This window comes from Kryptolebias marmoratus, linkage group LG15, assembly GCF_001649575.2.
Source record: "Kryptolebias marmoratus isolate JLee-2015 linkage group LG15, ASM164957v2, whole genome shotgun sequence".
NCBI classification, from domain to species: domain Eukaryota; kingdom Metazoa; phylum Chordata; class Actinopteri; order Cyprinodontiformes; family Rivulidae; genus Kryptolebias; species Kryptolebias marmoratus.
In genome coordinates this window covers 4,314,457-4,336,233 of record NC_051444.1, presented here as the reverse complement: position 1 = coordinate 4,336,233, position 21,777 = coordinate 4,314,457, and the positions used below count along the sequence as shown (strand labels likewise).

Genomic DNA, 21,777 nt, shown 5'->3' with positions numbered 1-21,777 from the left:
TATGCAACAGTTTTTCATGAATATTTAGCCACAGCTGTTTGCAGCCCCTGTGAACAAACTGCTGTGAAGTTCTGTGGCATGAAATAGTTGCAAAAATGCTGCCATGCACAGAATTCAACATTTAGCTTTTATACATTTTAAAAGAATGACTTTCTTAGAAAACTGAAATATTGGACATATGAAAAAAAGAGGATTTAGGAGTCTTTGTTTACAAATATGAAGATCCTGTTTTATATTTAAATCCGGTAGTTTTCTGTATGTTTATAGAATAAAAAAACAGCATTGAAAGAAAATGTTTTCTATAAGATTTGCTACCCAGGGAGTCAAAAATTGCAGCAAATCCTTTTATTGACGTGTTCAGATTACTGATACAAGCCCTCGTAAATCAGTGTTTCTCATTTGCTGTTATGCTAACATCAGAGTTTTTCAGCAAATTCATGCAAACTTTCAAACTGTCCTCAGACTTCAGCCGTAATAAGATTAATTTATAGCTGCGCCTTGGCTTGAAGCTCAGTGTTCATTTGAATTCGATGGAGGAGACAAAAGAGGAGCAGCGAAGGAGACAGTCGGAGGAGGAGTGAGAGGTCAAAAAAGTAAATGAGATGTACATAATATGATAAAGAACTTCAGTCAGTTTTATGCTGGAGGCTTAATTTCTCCAAACTAAAGACAGAGTTAAGAACAGAATACTTTATGAACTGAATATTTAACTTTCCTTAAGAGCTACGTTATGACCACCTATAGTTTATATGTATATATATATATAAATGCTGTTTTTGGACAAAATTATACAGTCAGACTCTTATCTTGGTAATCTAAACAATGCACTCATTTTTTTCATGTGAACTGTCTTAAATAAACACAAATCTTATTTTTGTTTCACTTTCGCTGTAAAGTAGTTATTGGCTTTGAATTTGTAGTTTCAATTGTTTCATTTTCCTTTTTAAATAATTTATATATACTATGCATAATTCATGTCGTAGTAAAAGTCTGGCACACAGTCATGACCTCAGATATGTGATTAAAATCCTCTTTAAGCTCAAAAGAAGCCTGATTTTAGTGAATCCGAACTGAACCTGAACCTGTAGAACTTCTTATATCACCTTCTTAATCACTATTCCCAGTCTTTTGCACCCATATTTGCATAAGTTGGCTTGATAATTTTCATATTTAATTCTTACTAAACCTCTAGCATAAATGACCTCTAAAGATATTTATTGTTAATTATGCGTTTAAGCTTGAGCAGACTCTTCATCTGACAAAAGATGTTCTGGATTTATACAACTTTTACTCCTGAACACCGTGGTAAGATTTAAGCTTTTCACTCTGGCCAGGAAAATGCCTTTGCTGTATCAAAACAAACTACTTTAATTCAGTTCTAAATATTATTATTATTGGAGCAGAGGTTGGCTTTAGTCCTTGAAACTCTACCACACCCATATTTAATAGAATTTCATTCAAAAGCCTCATTAATATTGGCCTAGTAATTACGATAAGTGGGTCTATAAAGGGTTGGGAAGTAACTTGTGAGCCCTACATGTAAATGGTGGTAAATTATTTAATTACAAAATAAAAATTGTAATCTGTGACAAGTAATGAGGAAAATATTGAGGATGTGTCTCGTGCTCCTCAGAAACTCTGACCTAATAATCAGTTCAGACGATGGAGGGCGATCCTTCCCTCCTGAAACTGGAGTAGTTTTTATTTTATCTTTGCAAAATAAAATAAATGAACAGGTACACATGTGTGCACACGACAGCCTTTATATGTGGAGCAGACAAGCTTTATTGGATTTTTTATTTGAATATAAAGTCTACCAGAATACTCCAGAGTCTGCCTGCAGCGAGATGATGGATCTCCTGACGAACTGTCCTGCATCTTAACTGTCAGTAAGTAAAAAAAAGGGGGAATGAATCTTAAAGAAACGTTCTAAAATCTTTTTTTAAGAGTCCGATTAGTTTAAAAACACACAGAACAAAACAATACACAGCAAGCTAAGTAATGAAATAACAATATTTATTAGGAAGAACCATCTTTTTGAGTAAATTATTCTTTTCGAAGGCCGTTAATCAACCAGACGCCCCTGCTTTAATTTATTTTCTACCTTATCTTGAAAGTTTGGACTGAACGATATTGTAAAGTACCGAAGCCGAGAGATAACTTTTTTCTCATGGTTTTCTCGAGATCACAAGTTATTTATGTCATTATCGTGGAATAACGATCAGGAGATGATTTGCGTGTGTTAAACCAGCGGGAGAGGGTTCCTTAAACGACGAAGGCCGATATGAAAGCTATCTCTACGAGACAAACACGTTGCAGTTTCAGTTTGTGTTAGACCTCGACAGAAGTAAAATCTGATGCGTTGATCCATGTCGGGTTCTCCGCGATCTGACATTTTCAGCAAGGTTTTAAGAACACTGAGAAACTGATCAGTCAATCATATCGTGATCTCGAGAAAATGTAATCGTTGTTTCGTGATAACGACATAAATAACTTGTGATTTGAACCATGAGGAACATGTCGGCTCTCGGTTTCCGCAGTAAAGTGTTTCAATAGGAGTGTATGAATTTTCTAAATCAACAAAATAAAAAATAAAAAACATGTTTCCCTTTGCTGCCACGTTATGTGGTGTTGCGTAATCTGGATGAACCTTATTAGTCAAACAGGCCACGGCTCACGTTTAAACCCAAATATTTACGTTCATCGTGACAGTTTTGACCTAAATTCTGCAAACCGAAAGGTTTTAAATGACAAAATGTGGCTTTTTTCGTAAAATGAGTGCTTTTAAGCATCCGTCGCCTAAAATCTTCACTTAGCTGTAAAACAGGATGATGCTCTGACAATGATGAGCCGCACGTAATTACCGCCAACAGACATCTCTGCATGCAGCGCAGCCAGAAACCCAGAGATATCGCTCCATAAAATGGGATTTCACTTGCCTTGCACTGAACAGTTTCCTGAAGCTTGATCCTGGATTAAGAGGAGAATCTCTTTGGCTTACCGTTTATGATGACCATTGAGAGTTTTATCCTGGATGTACTTAAAACACAGTCCAGCCACATTAAGACCTGCTGAGAGAAGATTGCAGGGATTTGGACCTTTTCAATGGTTTAAAGTTCAGGCATTTAGAGCACTTATCACTCACTCTGCATACACCCGGGAAGCCTGCCTAGTCCTTTGTGCATGTTTAGTCATTATGATGGAAGCGAGTGGGGCATTTTGCACAGGGGGATTTGTTTTCCCTGACGGCTTACAGCGCTGTGTTGATCTCATTATACACTCGTTTCTAACCAAGAACTGTTAGATAATTTCAAATTAAGCTCTGAGGCAGTTTCTAATCTTCACACAACATTTACCTAAGATTATTGTGCCGTCAGATTAGTTGGCTGACATCTGAGAGATATCGGTATCGATTGCGTGTGGTTTCCATGGTTTTCTTTGTTTTGAAACCACTGCTATCAAAAAAAGTGAGGTGAGATCAGTGCTGTGGGCTTGAACGACAATTAACAATTAAAGGCCTCGCATTCTTTAAAGGATTGCATATCATTGCATACCCACCCACTTTTAGATGAAGATCATTTTTTATGTTTTCATGTTGAGAAATGAAAGTCTTGTGACTGACTGTCAGCCGCCGCAATCCCAGATTTTAGCTCATTATCTGTAAAATTAACTTATTGTCATGTTTGTGTTGGCTAAGCCTTCGTAGGGGCAGCCATCTTAAATTAGGTTGACTCCAAAAGTTAATCAGTTGTAGATTTCAACCCACTGGTTACTTTTTGAAAGTTTCATTAAAATCTGTTCAGTGATTCATGAAATATTTCGCAAATAGTACAGACAAATGCAAACAGATACACGAGCAAAAACACCTGTTTATTGTCCTTCATCGAAGGGAACATGTACAGTAAAACCACTGACATGTTTGTAATGTCAAAAAAGAATATATATCTTCACCTTTAGTTTCATCTTTTGCCTCTGAGTTTTTACAAACATTTTATTCACTGTTACCACCCGCTGCCAAAGGCGAAGCAATAATGTTTTCGCTTGTTTCATCGTTAGTAAAATATTCAATTTTTCAATAACTTAATTCAAGATGGCCACCGCAGCAAAGCAATCTTGGCAAACACAAAAATAGTTATATTTCAGTTATTTTTACAGATATTGAGCTAAAATTTGGTGTGGTCGTAGTTGAGAATGATGATATTGCAATAATGCATGAGAATGAGCATAATGTTATGTTTAAGATTTGACAAAAAAAAGTCTAAAAATGCATAATTTCTCAACATAAAATGATATTAATCAAAAAGTCTGGCATGGTGGGCCATATGCATTTTTATTTTACATGCAGGGCCATACGTATGTGATTTCTATTAGAAAAATGTGCAAATGTAGGTAATATATGACTGAACACTGAGAACTCTTCACATAGGATGGATAAATAAATAAATACTCATCTTTTGTAGAATGTTATTTGAATCCATACTGAATAAATAGTTGTGTATAGGCGATGTAGCATTGAGGAACCTCCCTTTTTGTGTCCGACTTACTTCTACAAAATGAGCATGCCAAACAGTGAAAAGTATTCTAAAATAAATAACTAAGCATAATATTTAGTATATTTTTACATTTATTTATATATTAATTTATTTCAAAATATTCTTTTTTAATAAAAAATATTTTTATTATTATTTATGACTAACTTTAATCTGTGCACCTCTTTTTCTTTACGTTTACAGTATTGTCCATCTCGTTTTTTGTATTTTGCTTTTAAGAAGTTAAAATTTCTTCTAATTTTGAACTCTTGAATAATTTTTAGCAGTAGTAGATTTCCAAGCTTTCTGAATTTTGATTTAAAGTTTTTTTTATTGAACTTTACCTGCATGTTCACTCACCTTTAGTCTTTGTACCTGGCATTTACGTTTCTTTTTTTTTCCTTTCATGAAGCTGCTAAAGATTAATAGTGCTCAGATGATAGTGTTAGGCATTGCCCTTATACCATTTGAGCAAAGAAAAACATTTAAAAACATTTAAAATATAGTTATTACCATTGAAACATCCAGTTATTTGAGGAAACGGAAGGTCTTGGAAGAAAAACCCACACATCCCAGACATTTCTCCATTTTTTTAAGCAACTTCAGCTCCTAAAAAAGTTTTAGGAGACCATTTTGGTTCCCATCTCCACCTGCCAGCCAGTATGCACGGCACCCAGCCTCAGTTTTCCTTCTTGCATGATGAGCTGACATAAAAATGACATCCTTTGGCTTCTTGGGGCTGAGCTTGAGTCTGTCAGGATCTGGGGATTTTGTTTCATTTTTTAAATTTGTTCCTGGTGTTTCTTTATAACATGTTTTTCTGTGTAGTTTTGTTCCCTGTGCCATCATTCACTCACCCTCAACCATTTTCCTTTTCATCCTGCCACTCCCATCTGCACCTGTTTCTAGTTTGTAATGACTCACCTGTTTCCACTTCCTCATCAGCCCAGCCTTTATATTCAGTCTATGGTCATTTGTTGCAGTAATACACTGCCTGGTGCACCTTATGGCTCCTTGCTATTGTTTAAAGTTTATCTTTTAAGAGTGTTTTAGTTTCTTGCCTGCATTCTTGGTCCGATCTTCAACCAGCCAACCTGATAGAGTCAGGGCTCAGATACCTGAATGCTGACTCAGCATTCGTGCAATTTCAAAGAACTCAAATTACTTTGACACAGTTTGATTCTTTAGAAACCCTCACAATTTAGGAAAGGTGCTGGATTAAAGAAACACTTCTCCCTGTTGACACATAAAATGGTTCAAAAGGAAGACGCAAAGCAGGGTTTGTGAAATCTGCCAGATTATTGGTATGAATTTAGGAAAGAATATTTTGCCTAACAGCATCATGAGGCGTGACAGGTTGCGTGATCTTCTGAATATAGGAACATTGTTCATGTTTGTTGGCTGAGGCCTGGTGATACAGATGCACCAGACAAACTAGTCTCTCTCTCTCCCTCTGTCTGGCTCTGTCCCTCCTCTTTCTCTCAGACTGTCTCCCTCCATCCTTCTGGCTCACAGCTCACACAGCTTGCTGGGGATAAGGCCTCAGCCACATTGCTGCGATGGCAGATGGCAACTGGCTCAAAAAGGTTGGCACGTCATCGGGAAATGTGCTGCGCCAAAGATGTCCTTTTTAATTAAAAGATTTTGATCTGTGGTGAACTGCAGAATGTTGGAAAAAAATAAAAGGCAGCATGTGGTCCAGAGTACAAAAAATGATATAATAAGGATAATAAGGAAATGTACTGTATACTCCCCTGTTTCATATTGAAAACTCTAAAAAGTTACAGATTCAATCAGCCAGATACCGACTTGGAGGACAGTTTAAACAAAATAAAGGATGAAAAATTGTCAAAAATTTATAGAAACATCTATCAAGTTTGAACATGAAAGCACTTCCTACTCATCTGTCTTATCTACTGGTTGAAAATATGTCAAACCATTCTACTGTCACTGCCTATTTCACTCTCATGACTTCTTTTTTGCACCTTGATTTAAAGTGTGTGGCACCACATCTTTATTTAACAAGCACTTAGAGAAAGCTGTCAGCACCAGTGTTGTGACATTTGTCTAGAGCTTTCTTGGCAGCCACAAGAGAGGTGTTTGCCGCTGACATTCAGGCTGGGCTGCAGACCTTTAGAGTCAGATGGACAGGGGGCGAGCGCTGCGCTTTAATCCAGGAGACACCGTGGCCGATGGATAACAATGATGTGCATGAAGGTCTTGTACCCACCAGAGATGATGAGTGGCTCACAGTGTGCCGTGCCGGGTCATCGTGCAGCGCGTGCTTGGCTTTTAACGTGTTTGCACTTGTCGTGGTAAATTAAAGAAACAGGCCCAACTTGTGCCCCAGACATGCTACATAACATGGAACATGTCAGGGTAAATCAACGGGCAATCCCTGCACCTCAGCAGAGACAGACACTCGAGCTGACTCTTGGGGGGTCACAGGGACCTGCCAAGTACCACTGTGTTGTTTCACTGAGGCACAGATGCTCATATGTGGATTATTCTGTCAGTCTCAGACATTCATTGATTTGACAGCAACTGATTTTAGTGTGGCCTCTCAGGAGTTGTCCTGGCTCCATCCTGCTGAGCAGAGGGACACTAAAATTTGCAGGGAAGCACAGAAAGGAGTACGATTAGGGAAAATAAAGAGCTACAGACTGCGTTTTATTATATGTGACAACTTTGGTGCATTAAGCCCAATCTACAACTCTGTGTACTAAAGAATTAATATTTATCTGATGTTCACCAGTTTGTTTCTGTTTTTTATCTATTCATTTAGTCTGTAATGATATTTGTAATCTGTGGCTTACAAAAATATAAAAGCATTTGTTAAAAATCTTCCTTCTGTTGTATATTAACCTGTGGCCTTCGGGTCAAATTGACTTGAAGTTACAAGGACTTCTCTAGCTTTCTTTGTCTCTCTCTCTCTCTCTCTCTCTCTCTCTCTTTTGAAGGCTTCAGGAGGGTTAAAAGTGTAAAGGTATGCCTCAGTACAATGGTCATGGGTCAGTACAACAGAAGAAAGAAACAAAACCTAAATGCAAGTTTGAATTATCAGTTTATTTTGTTTATTTACTTATTTGTATACATAATAACTTTCCAAGAAGCAGAAAGAGAAGAATGAACAAGTAGCAGGTCATCTACCATAGATGTAAATAAAATAAAAAATAAAAATCATCCAATTTAAATGAAACAGTGTCCTTGTCAGGTATGGTGGGGAAGGAGGCGAACCCAGAATTCAGACTCATTTCGAAAAGAAAACTAATTTATTAAAATAAAACAAACAAAAACAAAAGGCTGACGTATCAAGAACTAAATTTTAACAAGACGAAAATCAGGCGTGGAGCAGAACATGGCAACAGGAAACAGAAACAACAATCCAGTAGCGTGTGAGACAAATGACCGGGTATTTAAACAGGAGGTGATTGGAAAGTGAAGCAATTAACAAGACTAGAGACAGGTGTAGATGGGCGTGGCAGGAAGGCAAAAAAGTGACTGGGGCGAATAGTGACAGCAAACTTGAACAGGACAAACTAAACTGAAACAATAACTCAAACAGAAACCAGACAATACAAAAAAACAACAAACCGAAAACCCAAATCCTCACAGTCCTGGGTTTCTAAATAACGTGTGTCAAATGAAAATTTTGATAAACTGCAAATCTGAAAGGTTTGACACCAAGCAGACAGTCTATTTAATCACGTGTGTGAGATACAGTATGTGACACACACACACACACACACACACACACACACACACACACACACGGATACAAACACCTGTACAATTATGGTGTGCATCAAGGTGCCGTCCGCTTCGCCCACAGACTGCTGGCTCGGTGGCAAGTTGTGCTCAGCCCGGTGCAACACTCTGGAAGCTGTAACGACTGCAACCAAATTAATTTGCTTTCTGTTTTTAAAAACCAAAACATCACCAGTCCTTTCTGCTCGGTGGGAGTTAAGTGTCGAGGCAGTCGTTTCCTAAAATCTCCCAACTTCAAGGGTATTATGCACAAACACTGCTACTTGTTGTTTTTCTCCTCAGGAAATGTGATGCCAGGGCTTTTCTCTGATGAAGTGTCAGACACACAGATGCTGTGGCTGGAAAAATGAGCTATCTCCTGGATATTTATGTCACACAGCAAACCAGTGATCAACTTGGGCACACCCTCCCTGCTCTGGGCTTCATGCCTTCGTTTCGCACGGCACATAGCCTCCCGCTTCCTGTGAGAAGGGGCTGGACAGTAGTAGCATACAGTAAATAGGTTTATCCAATCCTGTCCTTTTGTGGAAGTTTGAATTTACCAAATAAAGAAAAAAACCATGACCACGCTTCTCAAAATGAGAAAGGTGATTGATTTGCTGTGACTAACATATTTGGACCACTACAAACACATGCACCTTTGCACCACTATTATATATTATAATGTAAATTATTCTCAGTAAAATAAAGTTGCTCTTATACGTGCTCAGCTCCAAGTTTTGTTAAATTCGAAGTGGTAGTTTTTGTGTAATCTTGCTAATGAACAGCCACGCAAAAAGTGATGTTCATATGTTGCCATGGTAAAGAAAATATAATGATGGAATCTACATCTGCGTGTAAAGATAATTATGACCCTGTTCCAGCACACTGTGCATTCACAAATAATAAAGCTACAGAGGTTTGAATTTAAGATAGTTAAATAACGGTCCACTTTTTTGCAGGTTTCAGTAAGTAAACATGATCATTTCTTATTTAACTGTAAACCACAACACATTGTGCACTTTTAGTGTTCATAAGGCAGCAAAACTCCTGCATACTGTTTCGCTTAGACCCATGAAATTTGAATTTTTAAACAATTAAAATAGCACTTCAGGAGTTTATTCAGCAACAGAGCTGGTGCTACATTTCACAGTTTTGATTTGTGATTTTAACCAGCATCAAAAGCTGGTTAAAAAGCCTTTTCTTTACACATACCACACCTCTTCTTCAAGTCATAAAATTGCTAAGAGGTGAACAAACTGATGGCACCTATCACACACCTTGGCTTTCCTTTTTGGCAGAACAATCCAAGGCATTCGTTAGCACCTTCCACAGAAACCCACGTTAACAGTTTCTGTTCTGGCACCTTTCTGATAAAAATGTGCTTGTGTTTAAAATTATTTAATTATGGGCATATCAACTGTAATAAAATAAATAAATACAATAAAGCTATGTAACGCTATGATTTCCCCCTTTCTTGGATTATTTGTAAGATGAATGATTGTCATTCAAAGGAAAAATAATGTTTTTTGTTTGTTTGTTTTGTTATAACAGCTTTTGTTATCTTGCAATGATTTAGTGAAAATTAGTGGGCGTAATTACCTATGATAAAAAGATACATATGCAGACAAATTTATTTATTCATCAAAAAATACTTATTAGTCAGTAACACAACCATTTTTGCTTTGGGCGTGTTTAATGTTTGTGTGATAAGCTGAAGGTCATGAGCAGATCTTAGTTGCAAAAAAGAAATAAAAAACTTTAAATTCTGACATAAATATTACGTTTTACTTTGAAAAAAAAAATTACAAAAGGATGAAAACCAAACCAGAAAGAGAGCTGCTGAATCTGTAGACCTTTGTTGTTGGGATGTCTTCTTCCTGCCTCAGTAAGACTAAAAAAAAAGGGCCGAAGCAACATAGTAAGATGAAGTTAACGCCTCTGAGCTGCCAAGAGAGGTAGTGACAGATCTGTAACAAACAATACATGTAAGGTTAACCAGCATTGCCTTTAAAGGCTGTGATTTAGTGATGACAAACGGTCAGTGCAACCAGACCCAGGATTTAGAATTTGAAATGTCCAACAAACATTTTGTACACAGTGCGAGAGTTATAGACCACGCCTCCTATGATGCTACGATGTCGGTGTCAGTGTGTAAGCTCATATTGTCACACGATAAGACGGGTTTGATTAGTTCATTTGTGAATGACCAGAAGCAGCTTAAAGAGGGGTTTGTGGGTGCATCGTGGAACTTGTTGTGATAAAAGCAAAGCAGCAGTTAAAGATTCACAAACATTGCTAAAAATATAAACTTCATGCACCTCTAACAATATTCACATTTTACCAGAAAAAAGTTGCATTTGATCAAAGAAGATGAGCATGCCTGCTAATGGCTATGGATATTATATACAGCAGAATTCCTGAAATGATCATTTTCTCTAGATTAAAATTTGATATGAGAGGTTTTACTCTGCCATTCTCTGTGCAACCCGTACAAAACCTTCAGCAAAATTTTACTCAGGGATTTGTGAAACAAGGCACATGTTTCTCTTGGAAGCAGATGGTAGTCTGATTTGCACTGTGACAGATCACTCATATTGCCATTGACACTAATGGCTGCGGAATTGAGTGCAGACGCTGGGGTAGCAACGCAGTCTTACATCCTTGTCCAATCAGTGCGAAGCTATGCAACCTGTCACAATAATTATGACAGAACTATGGAGACAATTCTTTAATGACAGATTCTCTGTCCCACCAGTGTTCCCCTTGATTGGCCTTGGTAGCTTGTAAAGTCATTGTCATTTCTCACAACTTCATTACTTGGTGGCACAAAGCAATTTCCATTCTCGATGCTCTTCCCGTTCTGCTACGCCTAAAGGGACTTCACACCATATGCGCATGACAACACCTTGTCTGAGAGACAAGGTGACGTCTTCTAAGAGCGTCTTCTGGTGTTATCTGTCATTATAAAAATAAGCCTTGTGATTTTATAAAAAAAAAAAAATTATTTGTTATTTTTGATGTGCCTGAAAACAAATTCAGGTGAGGGTAAAGCTCCTTTCTCCAACTGAAAAGGTTGCCTTAATACTGCCCAGGATTCAAGTTCAAGTTGTTTTTTTTTTTATTTGAAGCATACAACTGCAGCGTATAGCCTCTCTGCTTGATTTAACTCAGTAAAAAACATGCAGCATTGTAAAACTCACAAGTCTGAAAATCTTTTTATGTAAGAACATATCAAATGCAATTAGAGTGAAATGTTCTTATGAATCAAAAAAGACAGATCTCAGTGTGCTTAAATGCTCTTTAGTCGTTTTAAATAGAGATGTGTTCATGCCCTTTTTTCAGTGATACTCATGCACTATGCAGAAGACTAACTTCTAAATGGGTCTCTTAAAATGCAGCACTCATCCTTCTCTTTAGAGAATCTGGGGACTTTCTCAATCATGGCAGAAACACTAGTTTGTGCACAACACATTCTCCACGCAACGTTCTCATAACACTTAAGCATCAGGTGAGTAGATTAGTGCTTTAATCTTTAGATCTGTGGCGTCTCGCTCATGAGTGCTTCCCTCAGCCTGCTGTAAAATATTCCTGCTATGCTCAGCTGTAAATAAGTGCTAACAAGATTATCAGATTACCCTTCACTCAGGATACGCAACGACTGCTGGGCGCAATAACTGCAATGATGAAACAAAACCCTGTAGGATAATCGTGTTAGAAGGCCGAGTTTTAATGCTAATTTTCCAAAACCTCACAATACTAAAGGGCAACTTGAAACACTTTACTCACCTGCAGTTTGAAATATATTTGTAGTTGCTACTAAAAAGTCACATGGAAAACAAAAAAAGCATTTGAAACGGGTCATCAGCTGATAAAAATGATCAGGCATTTTTTATTTTATTTGTTTTGTTTTCTATTTTTATGTTATTTTCTGTTATGGCCTTGGCGAAGGTTTGTGCTCTCCAAGTGCTTCTAGTTTGTTGACAGATATTCCTTTGAAAAAATACTGACTTTTAAGTCACAAGAAAACATACGATAAGTTAAAGGCCTAGCATTCCTTGAATATATACCACCAGCTGCCTTTTATGCCATAATTTTAGATTAGATCATCTTATGTTGATAAATGACCTTGAAAACAAAATTTTGCACAATCTCATCAGATGTCATGCTCAGCGTGTGTGTTGTGACTTTCAGCTGCTACCACATCAAATTCTACCTCAATATCTATAAAATTGACTGGGTTATAGCCATTTTTGTGTTGCCTAAGGTCAATGGAGGCCAAATTGGATATTAGTTGGTAAATTAGTTGTAGATCCAGTGATCATTTCCTAAAAGTTTCAATAAAATTTATTCAGTGGCTCCTGAGACAAAACAAATAGTTAATGCCAAAAGTTCAAACACAGATTTTATGCAATCTGTTATTGCTCAAAATATGTATTGTGGACAATGCTCAGCTACTACCACACTAAATGTTAGCCTAAAATGTGTAAAACTGACTGAGTTATGGTCATTTTTGTGTTTTTAAAAGTCACTTGAGTAGTGTCCAATAATTATTTTCTGCTAGTTTCATTAAAATTCAAGAGATATTTTGGTAAAAGACAGGCACACACACACACAGACAAACATAGGCAAAACAATCTCATATGCATTTGCCATTCGGTGGCCAGTCATGAAAATTGTATAATAAATTATATGTATTTTTTAAAAACAATACACTGGAGTTATACACTTATTAGACAAGTCAAGATCTCAAACCTATTTGTTTGTTTTGATTATTTAAATACTTACTTTCTCTTAACTTAACTTACCTTTTTACTTGATTATTTATGTATGTCTCATTGTCCAGACTCAGTTTTAAGTTTAATTTCTTTGCCCAGATGGAAGGACTGGACCGGGCTGAGCCAATACAGAAAACAACAGAAAAAAGATGTTCGACTGTCTTTCATCTTTCGCTGCAGAAAATATCTTTTTGCAAAGATTAGCCAGTGAAATCAAATGATTCCTACAGCTTGATAGGAACATGGGTTTTTTTTTAACCTGCAAGAGTTGCATCACTGACATTGGACCGAGGTAGAGAGATTGCTGGAGATGAGTAAGGACGGTGGAGAAAGTGTAATCTTAAAACTGTCGAGTTCCTGCTTCACCTTCTGTGGATTGGTGAATAGTAGCAGACAGAATTTGTTGATTTATGTTCGCAATACCAAGATTTAAAGAATACCCAACAATAAAGGCAGAAGCTGAAGTCTGAAAATAATTGGATTGTCACTGGAGGCGGATGGACAACGTCTCTGAGAGTTCGACTTATTGTTTAACCGACTTCATAATCATCTAAAATGAAAATATTTACTATAGCAAAAAGTCCTAAAGTTGAAATTACTTGGGGAAAGAGAGCTTGTTTTCTGAAAAGCAAATGCATTGATTGGCATGTGAGCGGTTGTGTTTCGCTGTCCAAATGTGGCGACAGCACCTGCCTGTTCCTTCTGTTTGTCTGTGAGTGTCCTGTCCATTTTTTTTTCTCCGTCTGTTTAATCTGTATCTGTCTCTCAGTTTTCTCTGTGTTTGTTTTTTCTGCATTCTTGGCAGTGAGTCTGTCTTTCTCCACAGCCTGGCCTCTTTCTGTTAGTTTTCCTCATTCTCTCACTTTTTTTTTCTTTTCTTTTCAACAATCTACAGTCTGTGAATCACAAAATTTAGAAATACAGTATTGTGTCACAACATATAGAATGACAATTAAACGAATGAGGAACGAGCTCTATAACATAAACAGCATACAGTAGAAATGAATTAATGTAAAAGTTGCTTTTTTACTCTACCATCCTGCTTGATCCCCAATATTTATTCTTGACTGTTGTTTTACTTCATCTTTCTCTTTTTCATGTTTAGAAGCAGATTCATTCTTATATTTCCACCAAAACATCTTCTACCCTCGTTTTATTCCACCATATTTGTTTATTACGGACATTCAGTCAATCAGTCATGCAACTCGAGTTTCCACACGGCTTTTGTTAAATTCAGGCAATTGCTTTGTTTACACTGAGTGTGGACCCACATTTCAGAACTGCATTTGAAATATCTGGAAACCTACTGGTGTAAACTCTTTCACACCGCACCATCTGAAAGTTTATGATATTTTTTTTTTTAAGTTTGATTTCATAGTTTGCAATGAGTGCCTTTCTAACAGATTTAGTTCAAAGCATTTAAGACGCACTACTCAAGCTAAAAATCCCAGAGAGTACAGACCAAGATTACAACACAGCTTGAACTTTATTTACTCACTTTGCAGTGACTGCAATCCATCATCCATGTCATCGTCATACAAAAAACCAAAATAAAAACACTTGATTCAGTTATAAAACAAAAAATGGCTTAAATATTAACACGAAGGTACGGATAACTTTCTTTGCCTGTAACTCTTTGTTTGAATTGTCCCCTGAAAACTTTGTTTGCAGGACCAGATAGACCTACCAATTTGCCCTCCCTCAACCTCAAAAAGGGATTTGGGATGCCCCTGCCTCTTAGTCCAAACTCACAAATCCAAGAGAAAGGGTTATTTATAGGGCAAATGATGAATTGGGATTCACTCTTCATCTCCCGCCGAGTACTCTGGAGGTTCATTATTTGCTACCAAAACAACTCTGCCGTGGATGTTGGCGGAAAATTATTTTGACCTTGTAGATTGTAAGGCAGGGCGTCGACAGATTAGGTCTGATCCAACTTACCTCCACATGAATGCTGGGACTTGTGCCCTCCAGATAGAACAACAATACATTTTTATGTGTTTTCATCCCCATCCTCCGTCTTCATTCACAACAACTGCTTCAACACCCAAGTTCTTCGCAAATGCTCATAATATCACTAAAATAGTGTTGCTCTGAAAAGATTTAGGTGCAAAATCATCAGATAGGGGTGTGCATTTGTTTACTTCCTTTCTGAATTACTGTAGCTACTTTAATGCCTTTTATTTAAACTCTTAAGCATTTTCTATGTCAAAAATTTCTAACGTTGTGCCTCTGACACTGGATTCATGAATAGGTTATAGGCATGTCAGCTGTAAAATGTGTGTATTCAAATGAAACTTGTTTGTGGAAATATTCCATATGTTAACTAAACTCCCATAGAGATGTAAACAATTTACAACATAAACCAGCAGATGACTTGCAGCGATAAAATTGACAGCCAGCAGGCTAGTTTAATGGCCTTCTTACAAGGCGCTACGTGATGTCAGTGACAGATTGCAAATGTTAAAGATGGTTCATTTGATCTGTGTTTCTTGGTGCCGAGCGGCAGTGAAAACTAATCAGTTAATAGTGTTTTTGTTTTTTATTTACTCTACTTTTCTACTCCTGCTTTATCTAATCCCATCTCACTTTTCTTTTTTTTATAATGGTAGCGTCAACTAAATCAAAGATAAAGTGAAGTGTTATTAACAGATTGAACAGAATAATGGATTGGCTTTGTTATCACCGCAGAGTCTGAAATGTTGCCGTAAAGCTACTAAAGCTCACTGATATTTTTTTGTTTGTTTGTTTTTTACTTCCCTTTACTTTTCTTTTCTTCCTTTTTTAATAATGTTATATTTTTACTCTCTAGGCTTTGTGCCATTTGTGTTCAGATGTGTTTGTTTTACTTTGTCCCAACATACTGACAAAGGCTAAATGGTAAAAATGTTAGAAGAAAATAAATAGCATGGAGGGTATAGAAATCTGTGATGGACTGGTGACCTGTTCTGAGTGCACCGTCATCAGCTTCCTGCAACTCTACTCAGAAAAGCAGGTAAATAAAATGGATGGATGATATAGAGATTAATTATTTTCTAATTTATAAATGATATTTGTGCCTACATTTAGATAAATTGATGTTTTTAATTAGCCTACGTTAGAGGAATATAACATTGCACCACAATTTTTAATTGCCTCAAACTAATGTTTGCAGATCATCTTCTTTTCCACATTTAAATCCCTCTTTGTATAGTACTTCATTGACTGATCATCATCCTTTCCTGCACACATACACTATACCAGCAGTCTCTAGTGTGTTAGACAAAATCTAAAGTCAAGCATGAATACAGTGGCTGACAGGCCAATTATCAGATGTACTCTCTGTTCTGCATCTCCACCTCTGACAGGAAGCAGATGTGAGAGTCCTGTCACTTTCACTAGAGCGGATGCAGTGACATGGACCAACAACAAAAGGCCAGCTTTCACAAGGAATTGAGATGGACAGACTCGTAAACCTTGTGCTGCCATACAGTTTATCTTGTCACATTTCAAGCTTTGGAATATTCAGGAATATACAGTAGTGTCAACAGCAGACTCCCATTCTTTTTGAAGCTTTAAATGTCACTTGTTTCGTGCAAAACAAACAATACACCCTGAAGCTGTAACATACTTTATTAGGTGTGGATAAAACTGAAGAGCGTGTGTTTGTTTTGTAGGTGAACGTAGTTCCAGCGTGTGTCAAAGCCTTGACAAAGATGCTGTACTGTCCATACTGCCGCGGCATGCCTGGGCTGAAACCCTGCCACAACTACTGTCACAACGTTATGAGGGGCTGTTTAGCAAACCAGGCAGACCTTGATGCAGAATGGAACGTTTTCATAGGTAAGACTCAAATGAAATTCGCTTCTACCTGTTTCTTATTTTCCTTTTCAGGTTTGTCTTCAAACTTGAGCTTTTATTTCAAAGTTTGAATAGGGTTTTTTTTTTTCTCTCCAAGTGTCTGTATAGCCTTGGTGGGAATCAGGAGGATGTGCTCTGTTAGATTCCGCTTTAAAGGATTTACGGAGACAAAACTGAAATCTTATTTGTGCAGCCATTTTCCTTTTTTTTTCCTGTCTGAAATGTTGTTTGCTATTGCTGGAACCCTGGCATGGTGCTTAAAGCTCTGGTCCCTGCTGTTTTGGATTGATAAAGGAGAGCAGATCCTAGGCAAACACATTTTCTATAGCATTTCCAGCTGAGCTCGGTGAGTAATATAGCACTTCAGTTCGGCTGTAAGTAGCTGGCTGCTGTAAGCTCTCCTGTTAAATGGATACCAAGGATGCACACAGAACGCTCCCTCTGGATTCCTTTGTAGGCCAGTGCTTTATTTGTTATGTACCCCAATCTCATTCTCCCACCCACTCTACCATTTTTTTCTTTAATGGGGCAACGTTTTTTGAGACACATCCCCGAAGACTGTGTGTCAAGTGAACTGCACTTCTAAGCTTTTGGCTGTTTTGTGACAGGCTTGTCATTTGAGAAACTGTCAGATGACTTACCGTTTGTTCTCTCCAATGACACGTCTGAAGTCTCAGATCAACACGGGTCCTTGTGCGCCGAATGAGATGTCTCACAGCTTTATGACATGTGTTAAAAAGTTAGTGTCTTGTTTTGTATTGAAGAAGCAAATCTATTGCAGCGAAGGGACGACGTGCCTGACAGTAATGGGAAAAGCTGTTGTTGGAATAGAATGAATAACTTGGTCATGGCAAAATACCCCTGAGATGTAGGAGAAAGAAGTGTTTTTGTTTAATTTACATTGTTTTTTTGTTTGTTTGTTTCTTATTTATTTATTTGAGGGAGGAGGGGGGGTGCTCAGACATTACTTCCCTCTAGAAAGGAATGCGTTATTAAAGATATCATTTTTAAACGAGGAACCAGGAAATTGTTTTTTTTTTCACTATTAAAAGGAGAGATTTTGAAGTCACCTGACATTTTACATCTATTATCTGTTGCTAAGGAATTTCGATTTGCTTACTATGCAGCTCAAAAGAAATATTGATTCCCCCTTTGGAGACAAATTCTAAATGTATCACAGGTCAGTTCTCACCACTGAAGCACATCTTTGCATTATAGAAATTTATGGATTGAGCCTGTACGCAGTCTGTCATTGTCATCTCTGAAATCACACATATTGGAGAAGACTCCATGAGGAGCACAGCTTTTATTTTTAAGACCTCGAGCGACATTCACCTCCAGACTTTGCTTGTGCTTAAATGTCATTAATGCTAATAATGATTAGTAAAACTAGAGAAATTGTGAACGTGTGAATGCTGAGTGCTGAGTGCCTTTGTTGAAATTTGCTGAAGGAGCCGGAACTGAGTTGTTGGAGCAAAATAAAAGCACAAGACTGGGTAAAAGCTTTAAAAGGCAAAACACTAGCTGAAAACTAAAAGGAGCAAAACACTACTAAACACTAGTAAACATTACCTAAAACCTAAAATAACAAAGGAATTGTTAAAAGTAGCAAAAAGGCAAAATCAGAAGGCTGGCTAAAAGCTAAAAGTAGAAGAAAAGTAGCTAAATTTTTAAAAATAGCATAAGAAAACAGAAATAGATCCAGTTTGCTGAAGCAGATTTCAAAGAGAAAATTGTTTTTAAAGGAATTGAAGCAATGTGCTTCTATGGGGAAGGTATCTGTCAAAAAAAAATGAATAATTTGAAAAGTATAAAAGCTACAAAAACCAAAAGTTACAGCACCCATCTCCTGAAGGAGCTGAACCTTTTGAAATATAAATGGCTACAAAAGCGCAAAGTATGCAGATGTAGGTAAATTACAGAAAAATGTATTTAAAAAAAACACAGGAAAACAATAGTATGAAAGCTGATTCAGAGTTTTAATCAATCAATCTTCGGCTCTTGAAATAAAATAAATACACATCTTGCTCCTTGGATCCAACTGAACTGTGGGCATTAATGTAATGAAGGCTTATTTGCTGTTATTATATTTTAAAAAAGGAATCTAATTGTATTGTTGCATCAGCAGATTGCAATATTTTAAGTTATAGTAGACATCTACACATTTCTGTTGAGGAATTGACCTCATCCACTGTTGAGAAAATGTTAACACAACCATCTGGGAAGTATGTCAAACCATCTGTTAATCATAATCATGATAAAGCAACCAAATCAGTGAAGAACTTCCAGTGCATATAGTTGTCTAGCCAGTTTTTTAAAAAGTGAAAACATGTTTTCAGTATATAAGAAAGTCTTCTCTGTATCAAGCTTTTTATGTTATCATATTGGAAGCGGTTGAAATAATAATTATTAGACCCAAACTAGTAGAGAAAATAAAGGTTACAAAATAATATTTCTTCTAATACTAAAAACAGACATCCCAAGGCATGACTGATTGAAAAAATATGGACTAAAAATATTTCAAGGTGAAGCACGACTTAACAGACAGAAGGAAGGCAGGTGACAAAACTAAAATGCTTTTACTGAACAAAATAAAACCAAATACCTTGGCAAGGCAGCAAATTCAAAAGTCCAAACATAAATTCAAGACATAAATCAAATGAAAGGTGGAGAAAATTGAGCTGAGTACAACACTGACAGAGAAGAAGACATTATAACACAACATCAACAAGATGTGGCAGAGAATAAGAGAAACAAAATGCGTAAAAAGAGAGGGGTGATTGGTCAAGTGGATGCAGGCGAGTAAATGAAAGCATTCTGGAGTCAAGATGAGCATTTAAAAAAAGCTAAATGACTGAAAACAACAGAGCTAATCAGAAATGTAAATATATGTCTCTTTGTTCAATCTGAAGACTGATAATAAATAAAAAACTTGAAAAAGCACAGAAAATAAACTAATCCATAAATTATACCCAAAATTAACATAAAAATTGAGTGAATCAAACACAGGAATAAAAACGTAGGTGTTCAAAAGAAAGGACTTTACAAAATCGAAGTGCTTAACATGGAAATAAGGTGAAATTTAACTGAACGCAACAAGAGGAAAGCCAACAGAAATAAACATATTTTTTTCCTACCACTTAACTCTCCACCTACATGTCTTCTTGCTAAGGACTAGCCATGTCCCAGTTTGTTTTATATAGTTAAAGAAGTTGTAGGGCTAACTTAAAGGTAACACTTCAAATGCTGTGTTTGCAATATTAGAAAATAAACTCAGAATCATGAAGTATTTCTTTGATTTTATTACGATGTAGCGCATTTGGTATATTTTTTAATCTAAACAAGTTTTGAAATTAGGTGTCATATTATGTAAAGGGTCCCATATTCTGATGTAGGTTGCAGACGTGATAACTACTTAAATAGTAAATGGTAAATGGCTTGCACTTGTATAGCACTTTATCTAGTCCAAGGATCCCAAAGCACTTTACGCTACAATCAGTCATTCACCCATTCATCCTCACATTCACACACTCATACCACACCTAACCACCCGGGGCGGGCTGACAGAAGTGAGGCGGCCATGACACCGGCGCCACCGAGCCCTCGGACCACCATCAGAAGGCGAGGCAGTGGAAGTGTCTGAGACAGACAGAGCGTGGGCTCGAACCTCCTGAGTCACTGCCACCCTTTCGCCCTAACACATTGGAAGTACAGTAAAATTACACGTCATCTGTTTATAAAATTGGCTACAACTGATGATATAAACCAGGGGTGTCCAATCCTGGTCCTGGAGGGCCACCATCCTGCGTGTTTTACTTGTTTCTCTGCTCCAACACACCTGATTTGAATCAATGGGTGATTAACAGGCTTCTGCAGAACATGAAGAGGGAATTAAACCACTGAATCAGATGTGTTGGAGCAGAGAAACAAGGAAAACATGCAGGATAGTGGCCCTCGAGGACCAGGATTGGAGACCCCTGATATAAAAGCTTCTTTCTCGCCCATTTTGCAGGTACACATTTCTCCTGGTGCAACAGGAGAGTGTGAACCCTGCTTCCGAGTAACAAATGGACTTTGGGGAACTGGTAAAGATGCACCATAGCAACTAGGCAGATAAAATTATAGTCATTTCTTCAACTGGCCCTGTTACATAGTTATAGTCATTAAATAAAATTTCCTTTCAGTAGGCATAATTTGATGAAAATATTTAAATGAATCTTATTGTGTTATTTACTAAGCATTTCACTGATTGTTGCATTTCTTACTGCTGTGAGAAAGCTGAGACTTTTTCCTCTTGACACAATTGTGATTGTTGCTTTGTACAAGAGAAGAAGAAACAAAGTTTGGGAAGAAAAATTCTCTCTTCATGTTTATTCATTTGGAATGCCAGAGGCAGACTCTATCAGGACATATTGATTGCAGAGACATACTATTCCACCTAATCTTGTTGTTGTCATGTTTATCATGGTTATCACAGCACATTCATGTCACAGATATGGGCCAGCAGACACTATGCTCCCCAGACTTCCTGATTTGCCTCCCAATAATCTGTTATTACCAACTATTCTGCTGAACAAGCCACTCAGTGGGAACAAGGGAGGTCTTATAGAGCCGGTGCATGTTTCACTTTGTACTGGAAACCTAAGTTTGATACAGTGCAGCTTTATTCTACTTTATTTTTTCCCCTCAAAGTTAGGTTTCTAAAGTAGCTCGTTAGGGTTACTAAAGAGCCATGGTTGGGCCTGAAATACATAATTTCAGAAAACTTTTAGAGCGCTACATGAGGCCATTTTGTTGGTTGTCTAGATGATGCATCAACAGCAGAACTAATTCAGAGGCACAGCAGGTATTTTGTGATCCATATGGATCTTTTAGTGTACACA

The 21,777-nt window shown here is 37.2% G+C and overlaps 1 protein-coding gene across 2 annotated transcripts in view; it reads left to right on the top strand.

Moving 5' to 3' along the window:
* The window catches only part of gpc6a (glypican 6a), a 149,711-nt gene that overhangs the window by 78,016 nt on the left and 49,918 nt on the right, over window positions 1-21,777 (top strand). For both annotated transcript variants that reach the window (XM_017405206.3, XM_017405200.3), the window contains exon 4: window positions 16,711-16,876. In XM_017405206.3, coding sequence (XP_017260695.1) covers window positions 16,711-16,876 — 166 coding nt within the window. The remainder of the gene's footprint in view (window positions 1-16,710; window positions 16,877-21,777) is intronic.